At 40.9% G+C, this 20675-nt stretch overlaps 1 protein-coding gene and 1 pseudogene across 1 annotated transcript; both read left to right on the plus strand.

Moving 5' to 3' along the window:
- Positions 1-1435: 1435 nt before the first annotated feature.
- Positions 1436-2989, plus strand: LOC110763878 (mogroside IIIx synthase pseudogene; annotated as a pseudogene).
- Positions 2990-11190: 8201 nt separating this feature from the next.
- Positions 11191-11928, plus strand: LOC148296705 (uncharacterized). Its single transcript, XM_088248609.1, has one exon. The coding sequence runs from the start codon at positions 11191-11193 to the stop codon at positions 11926-11928; it is 738 nt and encodes a 245-aa protein (XP_088104735.1).
- The last annotated feature ends 8747 nt before the right edge of the window (positions 11929-20675 follow it).

Genomic DNA, 20675 nt, shown 5'->3' on the forward strand with positions numbered 1-20675 from the left:
TTTTAATTGAAAGGCGTTGATTTCTACTTTTGGTTAAAAGTGCCACATAGACCTTCAATAATATTATATAATATAAAAAATACTGTTCATTTCCCTCTAACCGATATGACATATGTGACGTGGAAAAACAGCCCGTTTGATAACTATTTTAATTTTAATTTTTAGTTTTCATTTTTTATGGTAAAGTATAGAGGAATGAGAGTGAGAATGGGAGTGAGGATGAGATTGAGAGAGATGAGAGGATAGGAGGAAAAAGTAACAAAAGTGAAAACAATTTCAAATGGATTTCAGTTTTTAGTTTTATTTTCACTTTTGTTACTTCTTCCTCCCTCCTCCTCTCTCATCTTCCATCTCAATCTCATCTTCACTTTCATTCTCCCTCTTTTTCCTCTATACTCAACACAAAAAATGAAAACTAAAAACTAAAATTGAAATTGTTATCAAACGGGCCCTTAAAATTGAAAGCTTTTAGCTTTTGTTAAAGACTAGCTATTATAGATTGAGCATGGCTTGGCTCCTTAAACTTAGGGAAAAACTCATCCTCACAACAAATGAAATAATGACGCTTGTAAAATTCAAAAAGGAAAAAAGTTAAACAAATTTGAAAGAAAACAAAATTCAAGGAATTTGACGAAGGAATCTGAGCATTTGGAAAAAAAAAAAAAAAAACACAAAACGAGTAGGGTGTATGCATAATAGTGAAACATGTGAAATTAAAATACAATGAGAAAAATGAGGATAACATGACAAGAAATTTCTCTCCATGCACATGTAGTAGTACAAAAATGTGTCCAGTTAAAACCATTCAGCTGCCAAGGAAGTTAGATTAACTGTGTGCTCCAGATTTCTCTGAATACTGAATGCACATGCAGTATGGTAGAAGAGCCAATAATCTGGAACATTCGTATGAATTCATCCCAAGTACGTCCCATTCAATATGGAACTTTCATACGTTTTTCTACAAACTTCTATTATTATGATATGAATGATGTGTCATTCGGTAACGTTTTCAGAGAATGTTTTCTTAGAATATTTTCTGAGAATGAAAACAAGAAAACGAATTTACATTTTCAGGAAATGAAAATGCGTCTGGTAGATTAATTAGAAAACATCTTCATAAAACAAAAACAATGAAAACGTGTCTGGTAGTTCAATTTGAAACAATAATATGTGAGTTATTTTTATGAAAATGATGAGAATGAAAACAACGTTTTTCTGTTTTCTACAAGTACACATGAACTTGTTTTCATTTTATGAAAACATTCTCAGTGTTTTCTGTTGTTGGGTCATCGAACGTGTTTTTACCTCATTTTTGTTCTTTGAAAATGAAAACAACTTCTTAAAACGTTACCGAACAGGATACACTGACACAACACGTTTGTGGCTCATGACTCATCTTCTCAAGAAAATAAACTATATATATGAGGAGGCCATTGGCCAACCAGTGCCTCAAGAAAAAGAGTCACAAGAAAAAAAGGATTCTTCTCAAAATCCAACCATGGTTAGTGTTCTTATGCTTCCATGGCTAGCTCACGGCCACATATCTCCCTTCCTAGAGCTAGCCAAGAAGCTCACCAATAAGAACAATAATTTTTACATATTTATTTGTTCCACACCTGTAAATCTCAGCTCCATCAAATCAAAACTCTCTGAAGAATACTCTCATTGCATTGAATTTGTGGAACTACATCTTCCACATAATGACTTGCCACCTCACTACCACACTACCAATGGCCTCCCTCCCCATCTCATGGCCACTCTCAAAAAGGCCTTTGACATGGCCAGCCCCAACTTCTCCAACATCCTCAAAACCCTAAAGCCGGATTTGCTCATTTACGATTTTCTTCAACCATGGGCACCCTCTCTTGCTTTGTTGCAAAATATTCCAGCCATAGAGTTCAGCATCATGAACGCTGCGCTCTTGAGTTCAATTTGTGCTCACGATCTCAACAATCCTACTGCCAAATTTCCTTTGCATCTTCGGGATTACGATATTCGAAAGTTCCACAATCAGTGTGAATTTTCATCAAATGGCATCAAGGATGGAGACCGCATACAGCAATGCTGTGCTCGATCTTGTAAGATCATTTTGGTAAAGACATCTAGAGAGATTGAAGCAAAATATGTTGATTATCTCTCTGATTTAGTGAGGAAGAAGATTGTGCCGGTTGGTCCTCTTGTTCAAGACCCAATGGATCAAACACTTGATGAGGAAACATGGATCATGAAATGGCTGAACAAAAGGGAGAGGTCTTCAGTTGTGTATGTTTCCTTTGGCAGTGAGTACTTTTTGTCCAAGGAGGAAATAGAAGACATAGCTCATGGGTTAGAGCTTAGCAAAGTGAGCTTTATTTGGGTTATAAGATTTCCTAAGGAAGAGAAAGGTACTAGGGTTGAAGAGGTGTTACCAGAAGGGTTTTCAGAGAGGGTGGGAGAGAAGGGCCCCCCAGTCAAAAATATTGGAGCATTACAGTGTCGGTGGGTTTGTGAGTCACTGTGGATGGAGCTCAGTGTTGGAGAGCATCAAGTTTGGTGTTCCAATTATAGCTTTGCCTATGCTTTATGACCAGCCAATCAACGCTAGACTAGTGGAGGAGGTGGGTGTTGGAGTGGAGGTTAAGAGAACAGCAGAAGGCAGTTTGCAAAGTGAAGAGGTAGCAAAGATGATTAGAGATGTGGTGGTGGAGAAAATTGGAGAGGGTGTGAGAAAAAAGGCATTGGAATTAAGAGACAACATGAAAAAGAAAGAGGATGGAGAGATAGATGGGGTGGTGGAGGAGTTGATGCAACTGTGCACCAGATAGGAATCAAGTACGACGTTTTGCATATAATTTGCAATTTGTCTAGTAACTAAAAATATTAATGTTGGATTTGTATTCTCAGTTTTAAGCGATGTTGGTTTTCTTTGTATGTGGGAGAACAATATTACTATGGAGGAGCCCAAAGTTTGTGTCCCATAAGCAATAAAATTGCCAGCTTTTATATATTATTATAGACTTGTAAGTTTATCGCTTTTTCTTTGTTATGGTGGTTCGAATCCGAAATTAGTGAACTGCAGATCAAAATCCTTTTTCGCTCACCTAGACCAGTTCACATTAAATCTGAAGTTTAAGTATGCAGTTAGACCAAACTGCCTACATAAAGCTTCCACGTACGTTTCTCTTATCTTCAAACTTTTTGTCGATCATGACTCGTCTCGTCTCCATCACTACACACCTGTCCAGCGACAAAGGAATAAAAAAAATTGAATTATTCTCAGCCAAAACTCAACTCCATCAAGCCATAACTCTTTGAAAACTGCTCTCTAGCCACTGTCAAAATCATGACACTTCCATGAAATAAAATTGTTGTCAAATAAAAAATATCTAAAATTGTGGCACTCTTCCCCTTATAGGTCACGTCCTCTAAGTCCAGATATTTTTCTTTTGGGATCTTTTAACTCGATCATGATGAAAAATTTAACAAAAAATATATATACAAAGGCTTTTTAGGAGCTATGGTCCTGAACCTGTACTCATATGTGCTTTTAGTGCTTCAACTTTCAAAATGACTCCCACTGTCCCTCAACTCCACTTTTATTTATAACGAAAGTGTTGGAGCAACTTCTGTTACCTTCTTCGGTCAAAATGAGGGGCAAATTGGTCCTATCGCTCACTCCCATACTCCTAAGTCTCTCTCTCTCTCTCTCTCTCTCTCTCTCTCTCTCTCTCTCGCTATGAAAAATGGTGGTAGCATAAGCTTTCTCAATGCCACTGAGCTTCTCATTCGCTTCTTGCCACATAACTTCAGCTCTTCATTTGTTTTTCTCTCATGTACAAACCACACAACACAAAATCATACAACCATTTTTTAATTTTCGTGTATATATATGCATAAAGTAAAGTAAAAGATAGAGAATGACAAAACATTCAAAATACCAGAAAATGTCATTGCTTAATGCAAACATTAAGAATTTAAATTATAAATTAAATTAGGATAATATGATAAATTCAAACTTTTTCATATAAAAAAAAATTAATTAAAAAATAAAATCAGATAATGAATCATATTTTTATGAAACACAACTAGCTATCATCTTTTTAAATTCTGAAATAAAATAAAAAATTTTAAAAAATCCATCATCGAAGTCCACAGTATATATAATTGATTATTATTTGGCAATAAATTTCTGGTGTTATGCAGAAATCCATCATCGAAGCCAACAGTCTACCTTGCAGAGTCCGTACAACCACATGCCCTATTCCAAATCAGGGCCTACCCCCAGACCAAAAAAAAAAAAAGGGCCCACCCAATTTTACCACTGCACTCTCTCCCCGCCCAAAATTATCAAGACACACATGCACAACGCCATTGAAGTTGAGAGAGGGAAGGCAAAAATTGAAAGAAAAAAGATTGAGAAACTCCTAACCCTATGAGAGAAGAAGACAGAGAGCAGAGAGGGTTGGGGGTTGAGTTTTTTTTTTTTTTTTTTTAAATTCTTTAAATTTTAATTTAAACTATTTTTTTTATATATAAATGACTAAACACATAAAAGGACCAATTTCAAGGACGGATCCATGAATTTTACTAGGAGTGGGGCTAATTTTTTTTTTCTTAAAGCAACTAGCATCTCTACCGCAAGTGCGGGAGACTTTCCCTATCACGCGCGTATCACAACTTATAATTTTTTTAAAATAATTTCCAATCAAGCGAATAGCGCGACTCAAAATTTAACAAACAAAACCTAAATCATACAATTTAACACTAACAACTGAAATTGAAAATTAAATAAAAATAAAGAGAGAAACTTACTAAGATTGAAGAACCACCGAAGATATTTTGACACAATTTTGGAGAGGAAGAGAGTCACTTCTTCTTTGGTTCTCTCGTGCTTTTAGGCTTTTAGGCTTTTAGGCTTTTAGGCAAATTTTTTTTTTCGTTTGACTTGGATTGAAACCTATTTACTATGTCAATTTTTTTTTCTTCTAGGAAAGAGAAATTCGAACTTAGCATCTCCTACAATATACACTAAATGAAGAGATAGTATAAACCAAGAAAAGGATAATATCACTTTTTCATAACTAATCAAGACTCCTATAAATTCACAGCAACATGGTCCATCACATTAAAATAGGTAGGTGCGCTACTAATAATTGCATACAAACTCAATGAGAACGACTGTCCTAAAGATGGATTCGAACATGGGATGTGTTTCTGGATTGAGAAAATAAATATTACTAAAATCAATAGTTAGTCGATTTTTGTCGATTAGACACTTCGAAAATCAAAAATTCTAATTTGTGCCCTTTTCATACCAAAATCAATAGTTAGTCGATTTTTGTCGATTAGATACTTCTATGTCAATTTTTTTTTCTTCTAGGAAAGAGAAATTCGAGCTTAGCATCTCCTACAACATACATTAAATGAAGAGCTAGTATAAACCAAGAAAAGGACAATATCACCTTTTCATAACCAATCAAGACTCCTATAAATTCATAACCAAATATCACCTTTTACTAATTATTTGATTTAATGTTTATTTTAGGTCAATAGTTCTTTTTTCTTTTATGTGTAAGTCAATAGTTATTGTTGATGCTTGGATTTCGCACCATCAATCAGAGTGCATTCAAACCATTAGGTCAATCCTTTCTCAAGTGTGCACCCTCAGGTTTTGAAGAGCATACTTCTGTACACCTCCTTTTCCTTTCACTCGATGCAGCGAGGCATTACGGATGGTGGCTCTGATCTCCTGAAAAGGAAGAGAGGTAGGGGTCACTGAAGCGTGGTTGTGGTGGATTCATCAACCACCCTCCGATGTCTAGGTCAGATTCTTCTCAAGGAAGGACTGAAAATTATTGTACTTAAGCATGTAGGGATTTCCAGTGACCTCTTTTTGGTCCTTTTCGATGTGGGATTGTTGGTCATGTGATGGCGTGACATCTTTGAAATGGCTGGCTGGTGGGATCCTCGTGCTTTTGTATTTCCTCTTGGGAGTAGCGCGCGCTTGATGGGACACACAGTGGGTCTTGTACCATGTGTCATTAGGCCTCTCAAAGGTGAGGTGATTGGTTCAGCATGTCAAGCTGCTGTTGTGTGGTTGCTTTTCTAGGCTTGGGTTGCCTTTCTTTACCTTTTCTAGGCCTTGGTGGGCTTAGGGAAGATTGGCTTTAGGCGCCTTGATGGGGTCCAGTCACTTCCTCAAGTGATCTGGGCCTGAGTTCTTGTTGGGCTCTTGTGGACAGACCCTGTTGACATATCAGGCATACAGTTAATACATTTGACCTTTTAAATAATTATCACATTTAATATTAGACCTAATGTTAACCTCCTATAATACTTTTTTTGGGTAAATAACACGAGGTGTCCCCACACCTGAAGGTGTGATTAATCCTCGCTCAAGGTTTGGCTTGTCCTTGGCCACAAAGTGCTTCCAACGGATTTTGAACTCCTGCCATTGAGGCACTAGGTAGCTCGCCAGCTGGAGGTGGCAGTTTGCCAACCTTCCCACACCTTGTGGTTGCCTCCTACAATATTTTTATTAACACATGCAAGCAATAATAGGCATGTTGTACGTATACAACACAACCAAAAATCCGGGGTTCCAGGTTTGGGTTGGGAAGTATTTGGACATGGTAGTGAAGTGCTTGAAGTTGTGTTTGGAAATTTAGTCAATAACTTCGGCTGAAATTAAAGATTGAACAGGGGCAGGTATAAAGAAGGATGTCTCTGAAAAAACTCTGTTGCCAGGAGATCAAACTCCATTTTAAATATTCAAAAGATATTTTCCTGTTCCAGAGAAGACACCATTTTCAAGGGATAAGCAGACTCTGCCTCTATGAAAAGAAGATAAGTGGGAAACAGGGAGCTGTTCAAAAACTGAGAACTTACCATCTCAAACTTCAGACTCTTGCAAAAGCAGTTGAAATGGAAGAAGGGCATGGCACCCCATCAAAATACAAAGAAGTGGTCACTTCAGGAACTGATCGTTGAGTGTTTGCTTGCTAGAAAATGGATAGAACCCCCTTCTTTTTCTTTTAAAAATTAAAGATCTTTTGAGATTATTTGCCGCCCAATATTAAAAGAATCAAATCTCCCACTCAAGAACATTTCTTATATATACGAGAGAGGGTGAACAGAGCAAAAGAATCAATCAACACAACCAAAAACTCAGTCAAAAAGACAAACACTCAAAATGATCACTTGATCACAAAAATTCCAAACAAAGTCCAACAGACCCAGAGTCTGAAGCATTTCAATATTCAAAAGCTTTTCAACAAACTTGCAAAATCATCTTGCTTTTTCCCAGCAAAGACAGTTAGAGCACTGCTTCTAATTTGAATCCCAGTTCACAAGTCAACAATAACGAGATTTCTCTCGTTACAAATTTGGTTCAGCAAAAGCCAAGACAAGCAGAGTTTGAGTTTTTCTCAAATACGAAAACCTCAACAAATTTATGGAGAGCCCTGACTAAGCAGCACAGGTATCACATGTACACCTCCAGCTCACGTCCAGCCACTTCTTTTAAAGGCACATACTACAAGACCCCTTCTTCTTCAATCCATTTGATTGAAGTAGAGTCAGAAGAAGACACAGAGGGCTCGGAGGAAAGAGAGGTTGCAGTGGCAGAAATGGCAAAATTAAAACATCCCATCAGCTGCAAAGCTCTTACAAAGCCACCGAAAGACCAGACGCCGCCACCATTCACAGGAGGATTTGTTCCAAACAAACCAACACAGAACAAGGTCTACTCTTTCGATCTAACCAAAGTTGATGCTCTGTTTGATGAGATGCTGGCGCAAAAGGCGATAGAGACACCTCATAAGCTGCCCAAACCAGAAGAACTCAAGGGCAGACAGTATTGCAGATGGCACAATTCTTGGAATCATTCCATCAACAGTTGTGTTGTTTTCAGAGATGTCATACAGGAGGGAATAACGGCAGGAAGATTGAAACTGGTAGAAAAACTTCCCTCAGTTACGACAGATCCTTTTCCCCAGCCTCAAGTCAACATGGTCAACTTAAATTGGCCAGAAAGAAGAGGGAAGAAGCCAACAGCAAAGGTCAGCTCCAGCAGAAGCAGGAGAGTCACAAAGGAGGATTTCCAAAGGCCGACGGCGACCATCTCAGCTGGGATAGTATTATGCAGCAAATGCAAGTGTGAGAGCGAGTTAGAAGTGACTCTAGACAGGCAAAACCAGCCTACACCCAGCGTGTTTGACCGGATTGGAACCTCGCACCAACAGGGCCTAGCTCCGACTCCCTCTAGAGACAAAGCCAAACAAAGGGATTACCTTAGGCCGGTTCAGCACAACAGAAGAATGCCAGAGCAGCCTAAGAAGGAAATACCAATCAGGATGCCCGAAAATGACAAGCCTTTGGCAACTATCATAGAGGGAAGATGGTATTCCGTTGGAAAAAGCGGCAGACCAACTCTGGAGTTAACCAGAACTCAGAAAAGGAGAGTTCAGAAGCAATATTGCACCTTCCTTTGAAACTAGAGAGACACACAGGAACTGCCAGAGTCAAATCCTGCCAGAAGAAGAGAGAATCCAGAAGCAACTCCTCAGGCAGAACAAGCAGGATATGAACCGCAAAAGCTGATAAAGACATAATCTCCAGACAAGCCCTCCATCCATTCAACCTCATCCTCAGTCGATCAAACTAAACTTCCACAAGTACAAGCTGGACCCGAACCTATTCCAGAAGAAGAGCAACAAGACTGGACTGAAGAAAACGAGGAAGAACAATTGGACTATGAGCCATCTGCAGAGGACCAAACTGGGTTCCTCGAGACGGAAGAACAAGAAGACTGGACAGAAGAGATGGAATATGATGGAGGATTAGATGAAGAAACCGAGGCTTTTGGTGCAGAATTGGAGAACTTATTACAGGGTGATCTAGGCATTAACATGGTGTTCATCTTATCGGAAAAATTCAGGGCAGCGGAAGGATAAGGAAGCACTCTGGAGGGAGACGTATTCTGAGTGCAAGCTGGCAGAAGTAGAAGAGGTGCCAGAACAGCAAGCACCTGCTGCCAAAACAGGTGGAACCACCATGAAATCAGTCGCAGAACAGCTCTGTTTCTCCAAACCAACGAAGGAAATGGCTAATCACCTCAGGCCTCTATTCATAACTGCAAACTTTGGAGGTATTCCTATTTCCAAGGTAATGGTAGATGGAGGTGCAGCCATTAATCTCTTACCACATAGACTGCTGAACAAAATGGGCAGAACAAAGAAGGATCTAATTCCAACACGTCTGACCGTCACCAACTTTGCTGGTGGCATCACTAAAACTCATGGAATCCTGGACGTGGATGTTATAGTTGGAACCAAAAAGCTGAAAATTGCATTCTTTGTGGTAGACACTACTTCTACTACAATGCATTGCTCGGAAGAGACTGGATTCACCAAAGCCTCTGCATTCCCTCTACTCTGCACCAGCAGCTAGCTCTTTGGAATGAAGAAGCTTATATGGAGATAGTAGAGGCCGACCCACGGCCATTTCTGCCTTCTGCCATGTGTTTTGAAGCAAGGTATTATCATGATGACCTTGGTCCTTTCACCTTCTTTGGAGTCAACCACAACGGCCGCCCTCACGGTGTCACGACCCAAAGGCTCATTGAAGACGGTCTGGCCAGTTCTCTAGAAGACTAGAATAGGCCTTTTGTTCTGAACCTCCAGAGTCCGATGTTTAGTCTCAATCAACAGGAAAAGGATCGAGCTGCAACAATCCGATCCATTACAACAAGATTGTTGACGTACTGGGAAGAAAGGAAACTCATTGCACAGAAATCAGCCATTAATATGGCAGAGTTCACGCATGAGAGCATCGAAGAACAGGAAGAGAGTTTACAGGAGGAAATACTAGACTCCGCACCAGCAGGATTAGATGATTCCTTACCAGAAGTAGAAGATCCATTACAGGAGATTAATCTAGGGACAGAGGAAGATCCAAGACCTACTTTCATCAGCGCACTACTAGAAGAGCCACTCATAAGTAAGATCATCGCACTCTTGCATGATTTCAAAGATTGTTTTGCTTGGCAATATCACGAAATGCCGGGATTGGACAGGAAATTGGTAGAACACAAGTTGCCTATCAAAGAAGGCTACCTTCCAGTCAAACAGGCCAGAAGAAGAATGTCCACGGAGACAGAACTAAAAGTCAAAGAAGAACTAGAAAGGTTGCTCAAGGCAGGATTCATCAGGCCGGCCATTTACACTGATTGGTTAGCCAATATTGTCCCGGTTCTGAAAAGAAAGACAGGGGCAGTAAGGATCTGTGTGGATTACAGGAATCTTAATGAAGCATCCCCTAAGGATGAATATCCTATGCCAATGGCAGATATGCTAGTAGATGGAGCTGCTCACCACCAAATGTTATCCTTCATGGACGGCAACGCAGGATATAATCAGATCATGGTGGTAGAAGAAGACATCCACAAGACAGCCTTCATGTGTCCAGGACATCTAAGTGCTTTTGAATACATTGTAATGCCTTTTGGCTTAAGAAATGCAAGAGCCACTTATTAGAGAGCAATGAATTCTGTCTTCCATGATATGATAGGACATTCTCTAGAAGTATATATAGATGATGTGGTGATTAAATCTCCGGAAGCAGAAAATTATGTATCAAACCTAAGAAAGGCATTCTTAAGGATGATACAACATAAATTGAAAATGAATCCTAAAAAAATGTGTTTTTGGAGTACAGGCAGGGAACTTCTTGGGATTTCTGGTACATCAGAGAGGCATAGAGATTGACAAAAATAAAGTAAAGTCCATCATAGAAGCTCAACCACCGCGGAACAAGAAAGAGCTGCAGAGTCTTCTAGGAAAAATTAACTTTCTAAGAAGATTCATATCCAATTCTGCGGGAAAAATTCAGCCTTTTTCTTCCTTGTTAAGACTAAAACAGGAACAGACTTTCAAGTGGGAGGAGCAACACCAGCGAGCTTTTGAAGAAATCAAACAATACCTCTCAAATCCACCAGTTCTGTCCCCACCAAAGAAGGGCAGACCACTCAAGCTCTATGTATCCGCATCAGAAATGTCCGTTGGAAGCTTGTTAGCTTAGGATAACAAGGAAGGGAAGGAACAAGCAGTCTACTATCTGAGTAGAACTCTGACAGAAGTAGAAAGGAATTACTCTGCAATCGAAAGGCTTTGTCTAGCTTTGTACTTCACTGTTGTAAAACTCAGACATTACATGCTGCCATTTACCACTTATATCATTGCCAAGACAGACCTAATCAAATACATGCTAACAAGGCCAATGTTGAGAGGCAGAATTGGGAAATGGACTCTGGCTCTGACAGAATTTGCTTTAAGATATGTCCCTCAGAAAGCTGTCGAGGGACAAGCTGTAGCAGATTTCCTAACCGATCATCCAGGAGAAGAAATTGAAAATATGGACTCTTTGGACATAGCAAATGCAAATCTGCTGACAAGAGCTCATGTTTGCCTTAACAATCCCATTTATTCGATTCATCTCACACCTTGGAAGCTGTACTTTGATGGGTCAAAAACTGACTTAACTTCCGGAGCGGGGGTTGTTCTAGAGGAACCTTTGGGAATCAGACACTGTTATTCTTTTCAGTTAGATTTCCAATGCACCAACAACAGAGCTAAATATGAAGCTCTAATCATTGGCCTCAAAATGTTGGTAGAGCTCGGAGTCCAGTCTGTGGAAATCTTGGGAGATTCTATGCTTGTGCTAAAACAGATTGCTGGAGAATACAAATGTTTGAACCCATCTCTAGCTGTCTATTTAGTAGCAGCCAGGAATCTTTTGACAGAATTCAGGGAGGCCACTTGGGAACACATCCCAAGAGAAGAGAACTTTGCAGCCAACGAGCTGGCTCAAATAGCTGCAGGAATACAAATGCCGGAAGACTGTGTGCAAAGGATTATCAAAGTAGGGAAAAGAGTCTACCATCTGTTCTGACCAGAGGAATGGAGATAGATGTCAATTCTGCCATAATCACTGAGGACGACTGGAGAATTCCCATCATGAACTACCTCCAATACCCAACCTTGCCATCTGAAAAGAAAGTCAGAATCATGGCCTCAAACTATCTTATGTGGAATGAATATTTAGTTCGAAAAAGCAAGGATGAGATATTGCTAAGATGCTTGGGGAAGAAAGAATACATGAAGGTCATGGGAGAAACCCATGAAGGAATCTGTGGAGCACATCAAGGTGGAAGAAAAATGTGTTGGTTAATTAGAATGTACGGCTATTTCTGGCCAACCATGATGAAAGATTGCATTGATTATTCCAAGGGATGCGAAGCCTGTCAAAGGCATGGACCAATCCAGCAAGCTCCTTCGGTTCTCATGAATCCGATAGTCAAGCCATGGCCATTCAGAGGATGGGCAATGGATCTCATTGGAAAGATTTATCCGGCCAGCAGTCAACAACATTGTTTCATCATTGTAGCTACGGACTATTTTACCAAATGGGTGGAAGCCAAGCCTGTTAAGTCTACCACGTCTCAAGAAATCATCACTTTCATAGAAGAATAGATCATACAGAGATTTCGCATTCCAGAATCAATCACTACAGACAGGGGATCTTCTTTCATATCTGGAGATATGCTAGACATGGCAGAAGCATTCAAATTTAAGCTACTCCAATCCACTCCTTATTATGCTCAAGCCAATGGACAGGCAGAATCAAGCAACAAGGTGATAATCAATATTATCAGAAAAATGCTTGAGAAAAATCCAAAGCAATGGCATGAGAAGTTATCAGAAACTTTGTGGGCATACAGGACTTCGAAAAGAGAGGCAACTGGTATGACTCCATATGCTTTGACTTATGGTCATGATGCGATTCTGCCTATGGAGATAGCAGTCCAATCCCTCAGAATTGCCCATCAACACGAACTGAATGGGGAAGACTACACTCAAGCCATACTGCTAGAACTAGAAGGATTGGATGCAAGTAGGATTGATACCCTCAATAAACTCTTAGCAGAAAAGCAGGCTGTGTCAAGAGCCTACAACAAGAGTGTTAAAAATAAGAGTTTTGAAGAAGGTGAAATAGTTTGGAAGGCAGTTTTGCCCCTTGGAACACACATAGTTGGCTATGGAAAATGGTCACCAACTTGGGAAGGTCCTTTCATAATTAACCAAATCCTGGGATTAGGGGCATACAGATTACAGGATCGAGATGGAGAAGTCCATGCTGCACCAATCAATGGCAAGTGGTTAAAGAAATTCTATCCAACTATGTGGGACTCACAAGCTGTACAGACAAATCCCGGGATAGAAAGGCAACAACTTGAAACTGTTGCTTGATTTTGTTTTGGTTTTTAGTTTTGTGTTAATGTAGTCTCCTAATTTTTCTTTCAGTCTATCAAGGAAAATCAAAATTCCAAAGAAAAAACAAATAAATAAACTTTTATTTAATAGTCACCTTGGTAACTAAGCAGTTCATTACAATTCTAATTTTAAAATTTAAAATCCTAGTTTTTTTAGGGTCTCCTGCAAACTAGTCTTCTTGATGGAGAGCTCCTTCTGAAGCAGCACCCCTTGATGAATTGAAGCTTCTGCAACTTCCAAGGCTGGCCTGAGAAATAACTAACACACAAATTAAACCCTATGAATTATGCAATCGTAGTACGAGTAAGTAGGGATCGTTCTATTCCGGGGATTAGGAGGGATGCTAATCAACACAAATTAAACTTATTAAACTGAAAACTAAGTTAAGGAAAACAATGATTGGGGGAAATTTGGACGATTTAGACTAAAGTAATTATGACAGCAGCAAACAACTAAGTTGTGAATGAAGTATGGATGAAGGGATAGCTAGAGGATCCTTCTCCACACATGGAACATATGCATACAAATCGATCTCCAGTTACTCTTCCTATAAAGTATGAATGACAATGCCCCAAATTAATTGTGAATGCACTAATTAACTCTCAGATTTTCCTAAGTTCATTGAATTGGACTCAGCGACACAATCAAATTATTCTCATCAAGTTCCCTATATGAACAGCATGATAAAGATACATATCAAAGATCATTAAATTCTGTGAAAATCATAAACATTGACAAAGCATTCGTAACTATGAAAAGCATGATACTCCTGCCAAGAACTTACTTAACTCAATCATGACTAGTGACTTTTACCACTTGTGAATATAAGTTCATAACGATTAGGTGAAATTCCCTTATATTCTAGCATCAAATCCCTGCATACAAACTAAGTATGCATCCTTAATAAGCATACAAGAATAAGTTCTCAATAAAACAGAAAAGTAAATCACATTCATACTTTATAAAACCATAACTGGAAGTAATCAATTCATATAAAACATATGTCCATGGCTTCGATTTCACCCCTAACTAAGAAGAAATTTAGTTACACATGTTCATAATAACTGAAAAGCAATCTAGAATAAACATTTAACTAAAATAGGGAAGAAGAACTCTGAAAACCCCAATGGATGCAGCAGGTTGCGTCTCCAAGTTCTTCTCTCTTTTTCCTCTCTTGCTACGGCCCTTCCAAAACACACTCTTTCCTGCGGCAACCCCTCCTTTATATATGTGGTAGATCTAGGGTAAAAGGGCCCAGTAGAAACCCTAGAAATTAGGGTTTGTTTGGCAGATTTCTTCTGGAACAAGGATAGGGCCCATGTGCCACCTTTCTAGGAGAAAGGTGCGGCCCCAATGCTTTCTTCTAAGAAGCTGATTCTTGAATTAATTTCCCCATCTTTTTAGCACATTCCTAGCCTCTTTGAACTTCAAACACGTCCATCCATCTTGCCCCATGCATATGCTATCCATTCCAAGTCCAAAACTGCTCTAAAATGCCCCAAAATGCCCTTTCTTACCAATCTTGCCATCTGGACCTACAATAGTACGAAAATAAGCTAAATCACTCTAACAAATGGGAATTAACTAAGTAAATGCAAAGAAATAAGATAGCAAAGTCGCATAAATATGCTCCTATCAGTAACTAAGCAGTTCATTACAATTCTAATTTTAAAATTTAAAATCCTAGTTTTTTGAGGGTCTCCTGCAAACTAGTCTTCTTGATGGAGAGCTCCTTCTGAAGCAGCACCCCTTAATGAATTGAAGCTTCTGCAACTTCCAAGACTGCCCTGGAAGCTGAAACCACGCTTTGCACAAGGAAGGTAGCCTTGGTCTTAGAACTCAGTCCAGCACCCAGCCTGCGCTGCACCTCCCTGCGTTCTGCCAGCTGCTTTTGAAGCTCTTCAATCTGCTTCTCCAGCTTATCTGTAGTGGCCTTGGCTTCTTTGTACCCTGCAACCATCTGGTCCAGTTCTGCTTTTTGTTTCACATAGTCAGCCAAGTTGGCATCATGTGTAGCTTTGCAGGGCTCAGAAGTCTTGAAGGTGGGCTTGAGATCCTCATAGCGATCATGAAGGGTGAGTACGTCTCTAGCCAGGCTAAGACTTATCTCAGGTATGGGCTTAGGAGCCATGTTCTGCCTGTACAGCAGGTCCAGGTCCTTCATTAATTGATCAACAGCTCCCCTGTTTTCATCCAGCTCCAGTTCAGTAGACTGCCAGATCTTCACCCTCTCCATGGCCTCATCCACAGCTTTGAACTTGGCCTTGCTCGGGGTAGAATTGAGCTTCTCCAGCCTGTCCAGCTGGGCATCCAAGTCCATAGCCTCAAACTCAGCCAGTTCTGGATCAGCAAAGGAGGCTGTGGTAGTTGAATCAGGAAGGGACTGGATAGGCATCTGAAATTTGGAAGAACAAATTAGCAATAGGCGGAATTAGGAAGAAAAGGGCAAAAAACACAAAGATACTTACAGCTACAATGAGGGGTTTCAGAGGGCTGATCATAACTTCCATGGACCCCACGGTTCCTGCAGTTCTGGGCACTTCCACCTGGAAAGAATAAGAGTTAAATATACCAGAATGGAAAGAATTGCAGAAAAAATAGAAAGGAACAAACTAGGAAGTTACCACAAGATCAGAAACAGCTGCAGTTACTTCCATTTCAAGCACCAAGGTCGCTATAGGAAGCTCTACTTGCTCCACAAGCTCCAATACAGCCGAAGTCTCTACCTGCTCCCCAGAACCCAATATCGGTTGCTTTGCTTGAGCTACAACAGGGGGTTCTGCCTGCTCTACAGGTCCGAATACAGGTTGACTGGTCGGAACTACGGCAGGAGTTTTTGGCTGTTCCACAGGCCCTGATACAGAATGCGCTGGCTGCTTCTCAGATGCTGGAGCTGCGGTGGAGTGTGCAACCTCTGTATCTTCAAATAAGGTCAGTTCCGAGCTAGTCAGTTCTGTCCCTGGGATGGCGTGCTGTTTCTGAGTCAAGGCAATGCTTTCTGCTATCACCTCAGCCGGAATTTCCTCCTCTTCAAACTCTTTCCCTTTCCCTTTCCCTTTCGAAGGAGTTTCTGTTGTTGTTTCTTGCTGCTTCTCTTGTTCAACAGCCTCAAAGGCCTCTCGCAGCTTATCATCAGTACCGGAGGCCTCAGTTGGATTAGCAGCAAACTCCTCTGTCTCATCAGACTCAATCTCACTCCTCTTCCTAAGTCTTTTAGACCTAGTGAGAGGGGGAGGAGGAGGACTTTGAGCTGCACGGAATGAATAAAGATTAAAAGAGCATGGACAGGACGGAACAGATCAAAGGAAATAAAAACTGAATACCAGAACCCTACCAGAGGTCTCAGGCTGGTCGACACTGCCCTGAGCAGAGGTGCTTTCCTTTCTTTTCTTTCCAGCCGTGGAGGAAGCCTCAACAGGTGGCCGTTCTGTCAAGTTTTCATCCTCTTCATCACCAGAAGGAGGCTCCAAATCGCCAGTAGCAATGACAGAACTGACTGCATAAGAGAAATATAAGGTCAGAAGTAAATCCAGCAAAAGAAAATGGAAGGAACAAGATAAACAAAAGCTTACCAAACGTTGCTCCAGCATGGGCCGTTTGTCCACCAATAATCTTCTTCATAGAAGGATATGATGCAAATAGGATATATTCATCAGATAAGTACAAATGACAGAACAGATAAAGCGCAGACAGAATGAAGAATCTACCTTCTATGATTTGATCATTAACATCCTGGATGGTCTGAATTGTGAAACCTTTTGCCTCCGCCTCTGCAAACACGTTCCCACATGACCAGCCATCAAAAAGCACCTTGAGTGCAGTACCCGAGGCAGGCAGCCCTTGAAATCTGGCCTTCCACCAAGCGTTAAAGTCAGTATAACTGCAGGAATTTGGCTCCTAGGATAGATAGAGGCCATCCAGATTGTTGTTAATTTTGTTTACTGCGCACTGAGCATCCTTGTGCACCTCCAGATTGTCTGAATCCCTCCAGGAAGAGGCCCGGTTGCAGCTTCTGTAGAATTTGAACGGAATAACCTGTGGGTAGCCAAGTTGTCTTGCGCAGAAGTTGGGATGGTAGACTTCTGCCCCCAGATGATAGTTTGGAGGCTTTCCACCTCCATGAGGCAGATCTCTCAGCAGGAATACACCCAGAAATATCTTCCTAAATTCTGTCCTGGCAGCTTCATCATCTGGCTCCTTGTCAAAAAGCCGATATCCAGGCTGGAACCAAGGGTATGTCCTTCTGATCATCACCTGCCACTGAGCTGCGAATCGCTTAGTGCAGTGCCTGAACCACATCAGGTACTCTTCAATGGAGCGCTTGGGCACTTCTGCCGACATCAGGGGAAGAGCCAGAACTTGATTATCAGGCAGAACTATATCAGGAAACCTGAATTTTGGAAAATATACCTGCAGTCAGATCTGGATCATCCAGAATGAGCCAGGAGCAGTTAAGTTCAGAGGATTCTCCAAGGTGGCAGTGTGCAGATTCTTGAAAAGATGGGCCAGAACTGTCGGTCTAAGTCCAACATCAGTGTGGTTATGCAGAGCTTCGGCCAAGTGCCTATATTCTAGCAGAACTGCAGAGGAACGATTCGGAAACACGAATCTGTTCAGCCAGTACACAAGAAACAGCATGTGCTGCTGATCCTTGTCTTTTTCTGTACTAAACTTTCTCAAGTAATTGGAGACAGAACAGTTCTGGTTGATGAGGGTCGGAGAGATAGTAAAGGGCTTGGCCAATTTCTCCTGATTCTTCCTTCGATGATAATCACCAACGGCATCAACAGGTCTTCCATGGGGCCTGAACCCAAAAATTTGAGCCATATCTAGCAGTGTTGGCGCCATTGGGCCTACACGGAAGTCAAAAGTATTGCTGGCGGAATTCCAGAAGCACAAAGCAGCAGCAAGCAGGTTCTCATCCCGATTGATGGACTGTTTGGACAGCAGGATTGCGTCATAAATCCCTGCCCTCCTCCAATGAGCTTCATACTTGGGAAGAAGCTTGTCAATCCAGTCTGCCCACTTCACAGAACTATTGCTCACCTCACTGGATGGGAATGAGCCGCTCAGGTTCTTGCTGACCCAAGAATGAGAAGTTAGGGCAGAAGTGCCATCAAAACACAAGGGAGCTACGACATCCCTTTTCATCAGCTCTGCCAACTCAGTCGGAACAGAACCAAACCAGCGAGGCCCCATAGTCAGGGTACTCTCGAACAAATGAAGGACGCTCTCATCCAATTTTTTCGGGACAAAAGGATGGAGTCTGCTTCGAACCTCCATGGCATGAGCATCGATTCCAGTCCCAGTAATGTAATCTAGGGGAATCGAGGAGGAAGCACTTTGTGCACGAGTTTTTGGAGAAGACATTTTCGGTTGTTCAGACCAGAAACAAAGAAAGGATTAAATCAAAGAAAAGAGGAAGGATTCTGGCGAAATTTGAAGAAATCGAAGCCTAAGGAAGCTGGGGTTTTGAGATGAATAGGAAGTTTTGAATTTCTTTTAAAAAGAGCTCGAAATCGTGGGAAGAGGAAGACAAGACGCCACCTGATAGCTGATAATGACAAGCTAGTAACTAGCTAGTAACTGACCAATTTCCCACGAAGTCTGGTTCGTGGTAGGTGGACGTGACAGGCGTGGGGCAACTTGAACTGGTGCGCACAAATTAAATAGCCGAAAAAACATTAAGCCTGAAAGCCGTTTAAAAATGATTCAGACTTAATGGGGGCATTGTTTGGGCCTAAATTTGGTGCGCCTGGTCCAAAGATAAAAACCAACATCGTTTTGGGCCGCTAATTTGGACCTAAAAATGACGTCCTTGACGCCCTCACCCCATCAACGTGCCCAGCCCATTAAACAAAATAAACAAGCCAAAGCAATATCACTTGGCCCAAAAACGCTAGAAGCCTGGAAGCGATCAAGAAGAAACTTGGGCCTCAAAGGAAGCCAAAACAGGTTTGAGCCAAAGGAACAAATGGGCTTGGCAGCTTTTAAAGAAAAAAAACCCACAAAAGGAACAGACCCATGTGACTCCTGACTTAGAAAAGTCAATAACTTCAGCTGAAATTAAAGATTGAACAGGGGCAGGTATAAAGAAGGACGTCTCTGAAAAAACTCTGTTGCCAGGAGATCAAACTCCGTTTTAAATATTCAAAAGATATTTTCCTGTTCCAGAGAAGACACCATTTTCAAGGGATAAGCAGACTCTGCCTCTGTGAAAAGAAGATAAGTGGGAAACAGGGAGCTGTTCAAAAACTGAGAACTTACCATCTCAAACTTCAGACTCTTGCAAAAGTAGTTGAAATGGAAGAAGGGGATGGCACCCCATCAAAATATAGAGAAGTGGTCACTTCAGGAACTGATCGTTGAGTGTTTGCTTGCCAGAAAATGGATAGAACCCCCTTCTTTTTTAAAAAAAAATTAAAGATCTTTTGAGATTATTTGCCGCCCAATATTAAAAGAATCAAATCTCCCACTCAAGAACATTTCTTATATATACGAGAGAGGGTGAGCAGAGCAAAAGAATCAATCAACACAACCAAAAACTCAGTCAAAAAGACAAACACTCAAAATGATCACTTGATCACAAAAATTCCAAACAAAGTCCAACAGACCCAGAGTCTGAAGCATTTCAATATTCAAAAACTTTTCAACAAGCTTGCAAAATCATCCTGCTTTTTCCCAGCAAAGACAGTTGGAGCATTGCTTCTGATTTGAATCCCAGTTCACAAGTCAACAATAACGAGATTTCTCTCGTTACAAATTTGGTTCAGCAAAAGCCAAGACAAGCAGAGTTTGAGTTTTTCTCAAATACGAAAACCTCAACAAATTTATGGAGAGCCCTGACTAAGCAGCACAGGTACCACATGTACACCTCCAGCTCACGTCCAGCCACTTCTGTCCCTTTCAGACTGGAGAAGTCCCAGTTCTGCCCATCCAAAAGCCTTCCAGGGCTTGAAATGAATTAAAGCTCTACCAAATTCAAACTTGGTATTGATTTGCAACTGAAGCCTAGCAATTGAAGCTGTTAAGAGTCCAGTCCAGCACAAACACATCCAGTTCAGCCCAGAACAGAGGCAACTACCCAGACAGAAATGGAAGCACAGCCCTCCTCTTGTCTTTGTATAGTCAGTTTTCCCTTTTTGAGCCTTGTAAAGGGGAGTTCTGCCTGAAATTAGTTCAATCTGTTATCATTTATTCTGGCCAGAACTACCGGTTTTGTATTGAGAACAATTATAAAGTCCTTACCTGTCTTAGGCATAGAAAAGAACTTACTTGGGAGATATTCCTCACCCAAATTCATAATCGTTTTGTTCAGAGTTAATAGTTTGGGGCGCAAGTTATCCTTACTCTCAAAGTCTGTTA

The sequence above is a fragment of the Prunus avium genome, chromosome 2 (genome assembly GCF_965620075.1).
Source record: "Prunus avium chromosome 2, drPruAviu1.hap1.1, whole genome shotgun sequence".
In the NCBI taxonomy this organism is placed as follows: domain Eukaryota; kingdom Viridiplantae; phylum Streptophyta; class Magnoliopsida; order Rosales; family Rosaceae; genus Prunus; species Prunus avium.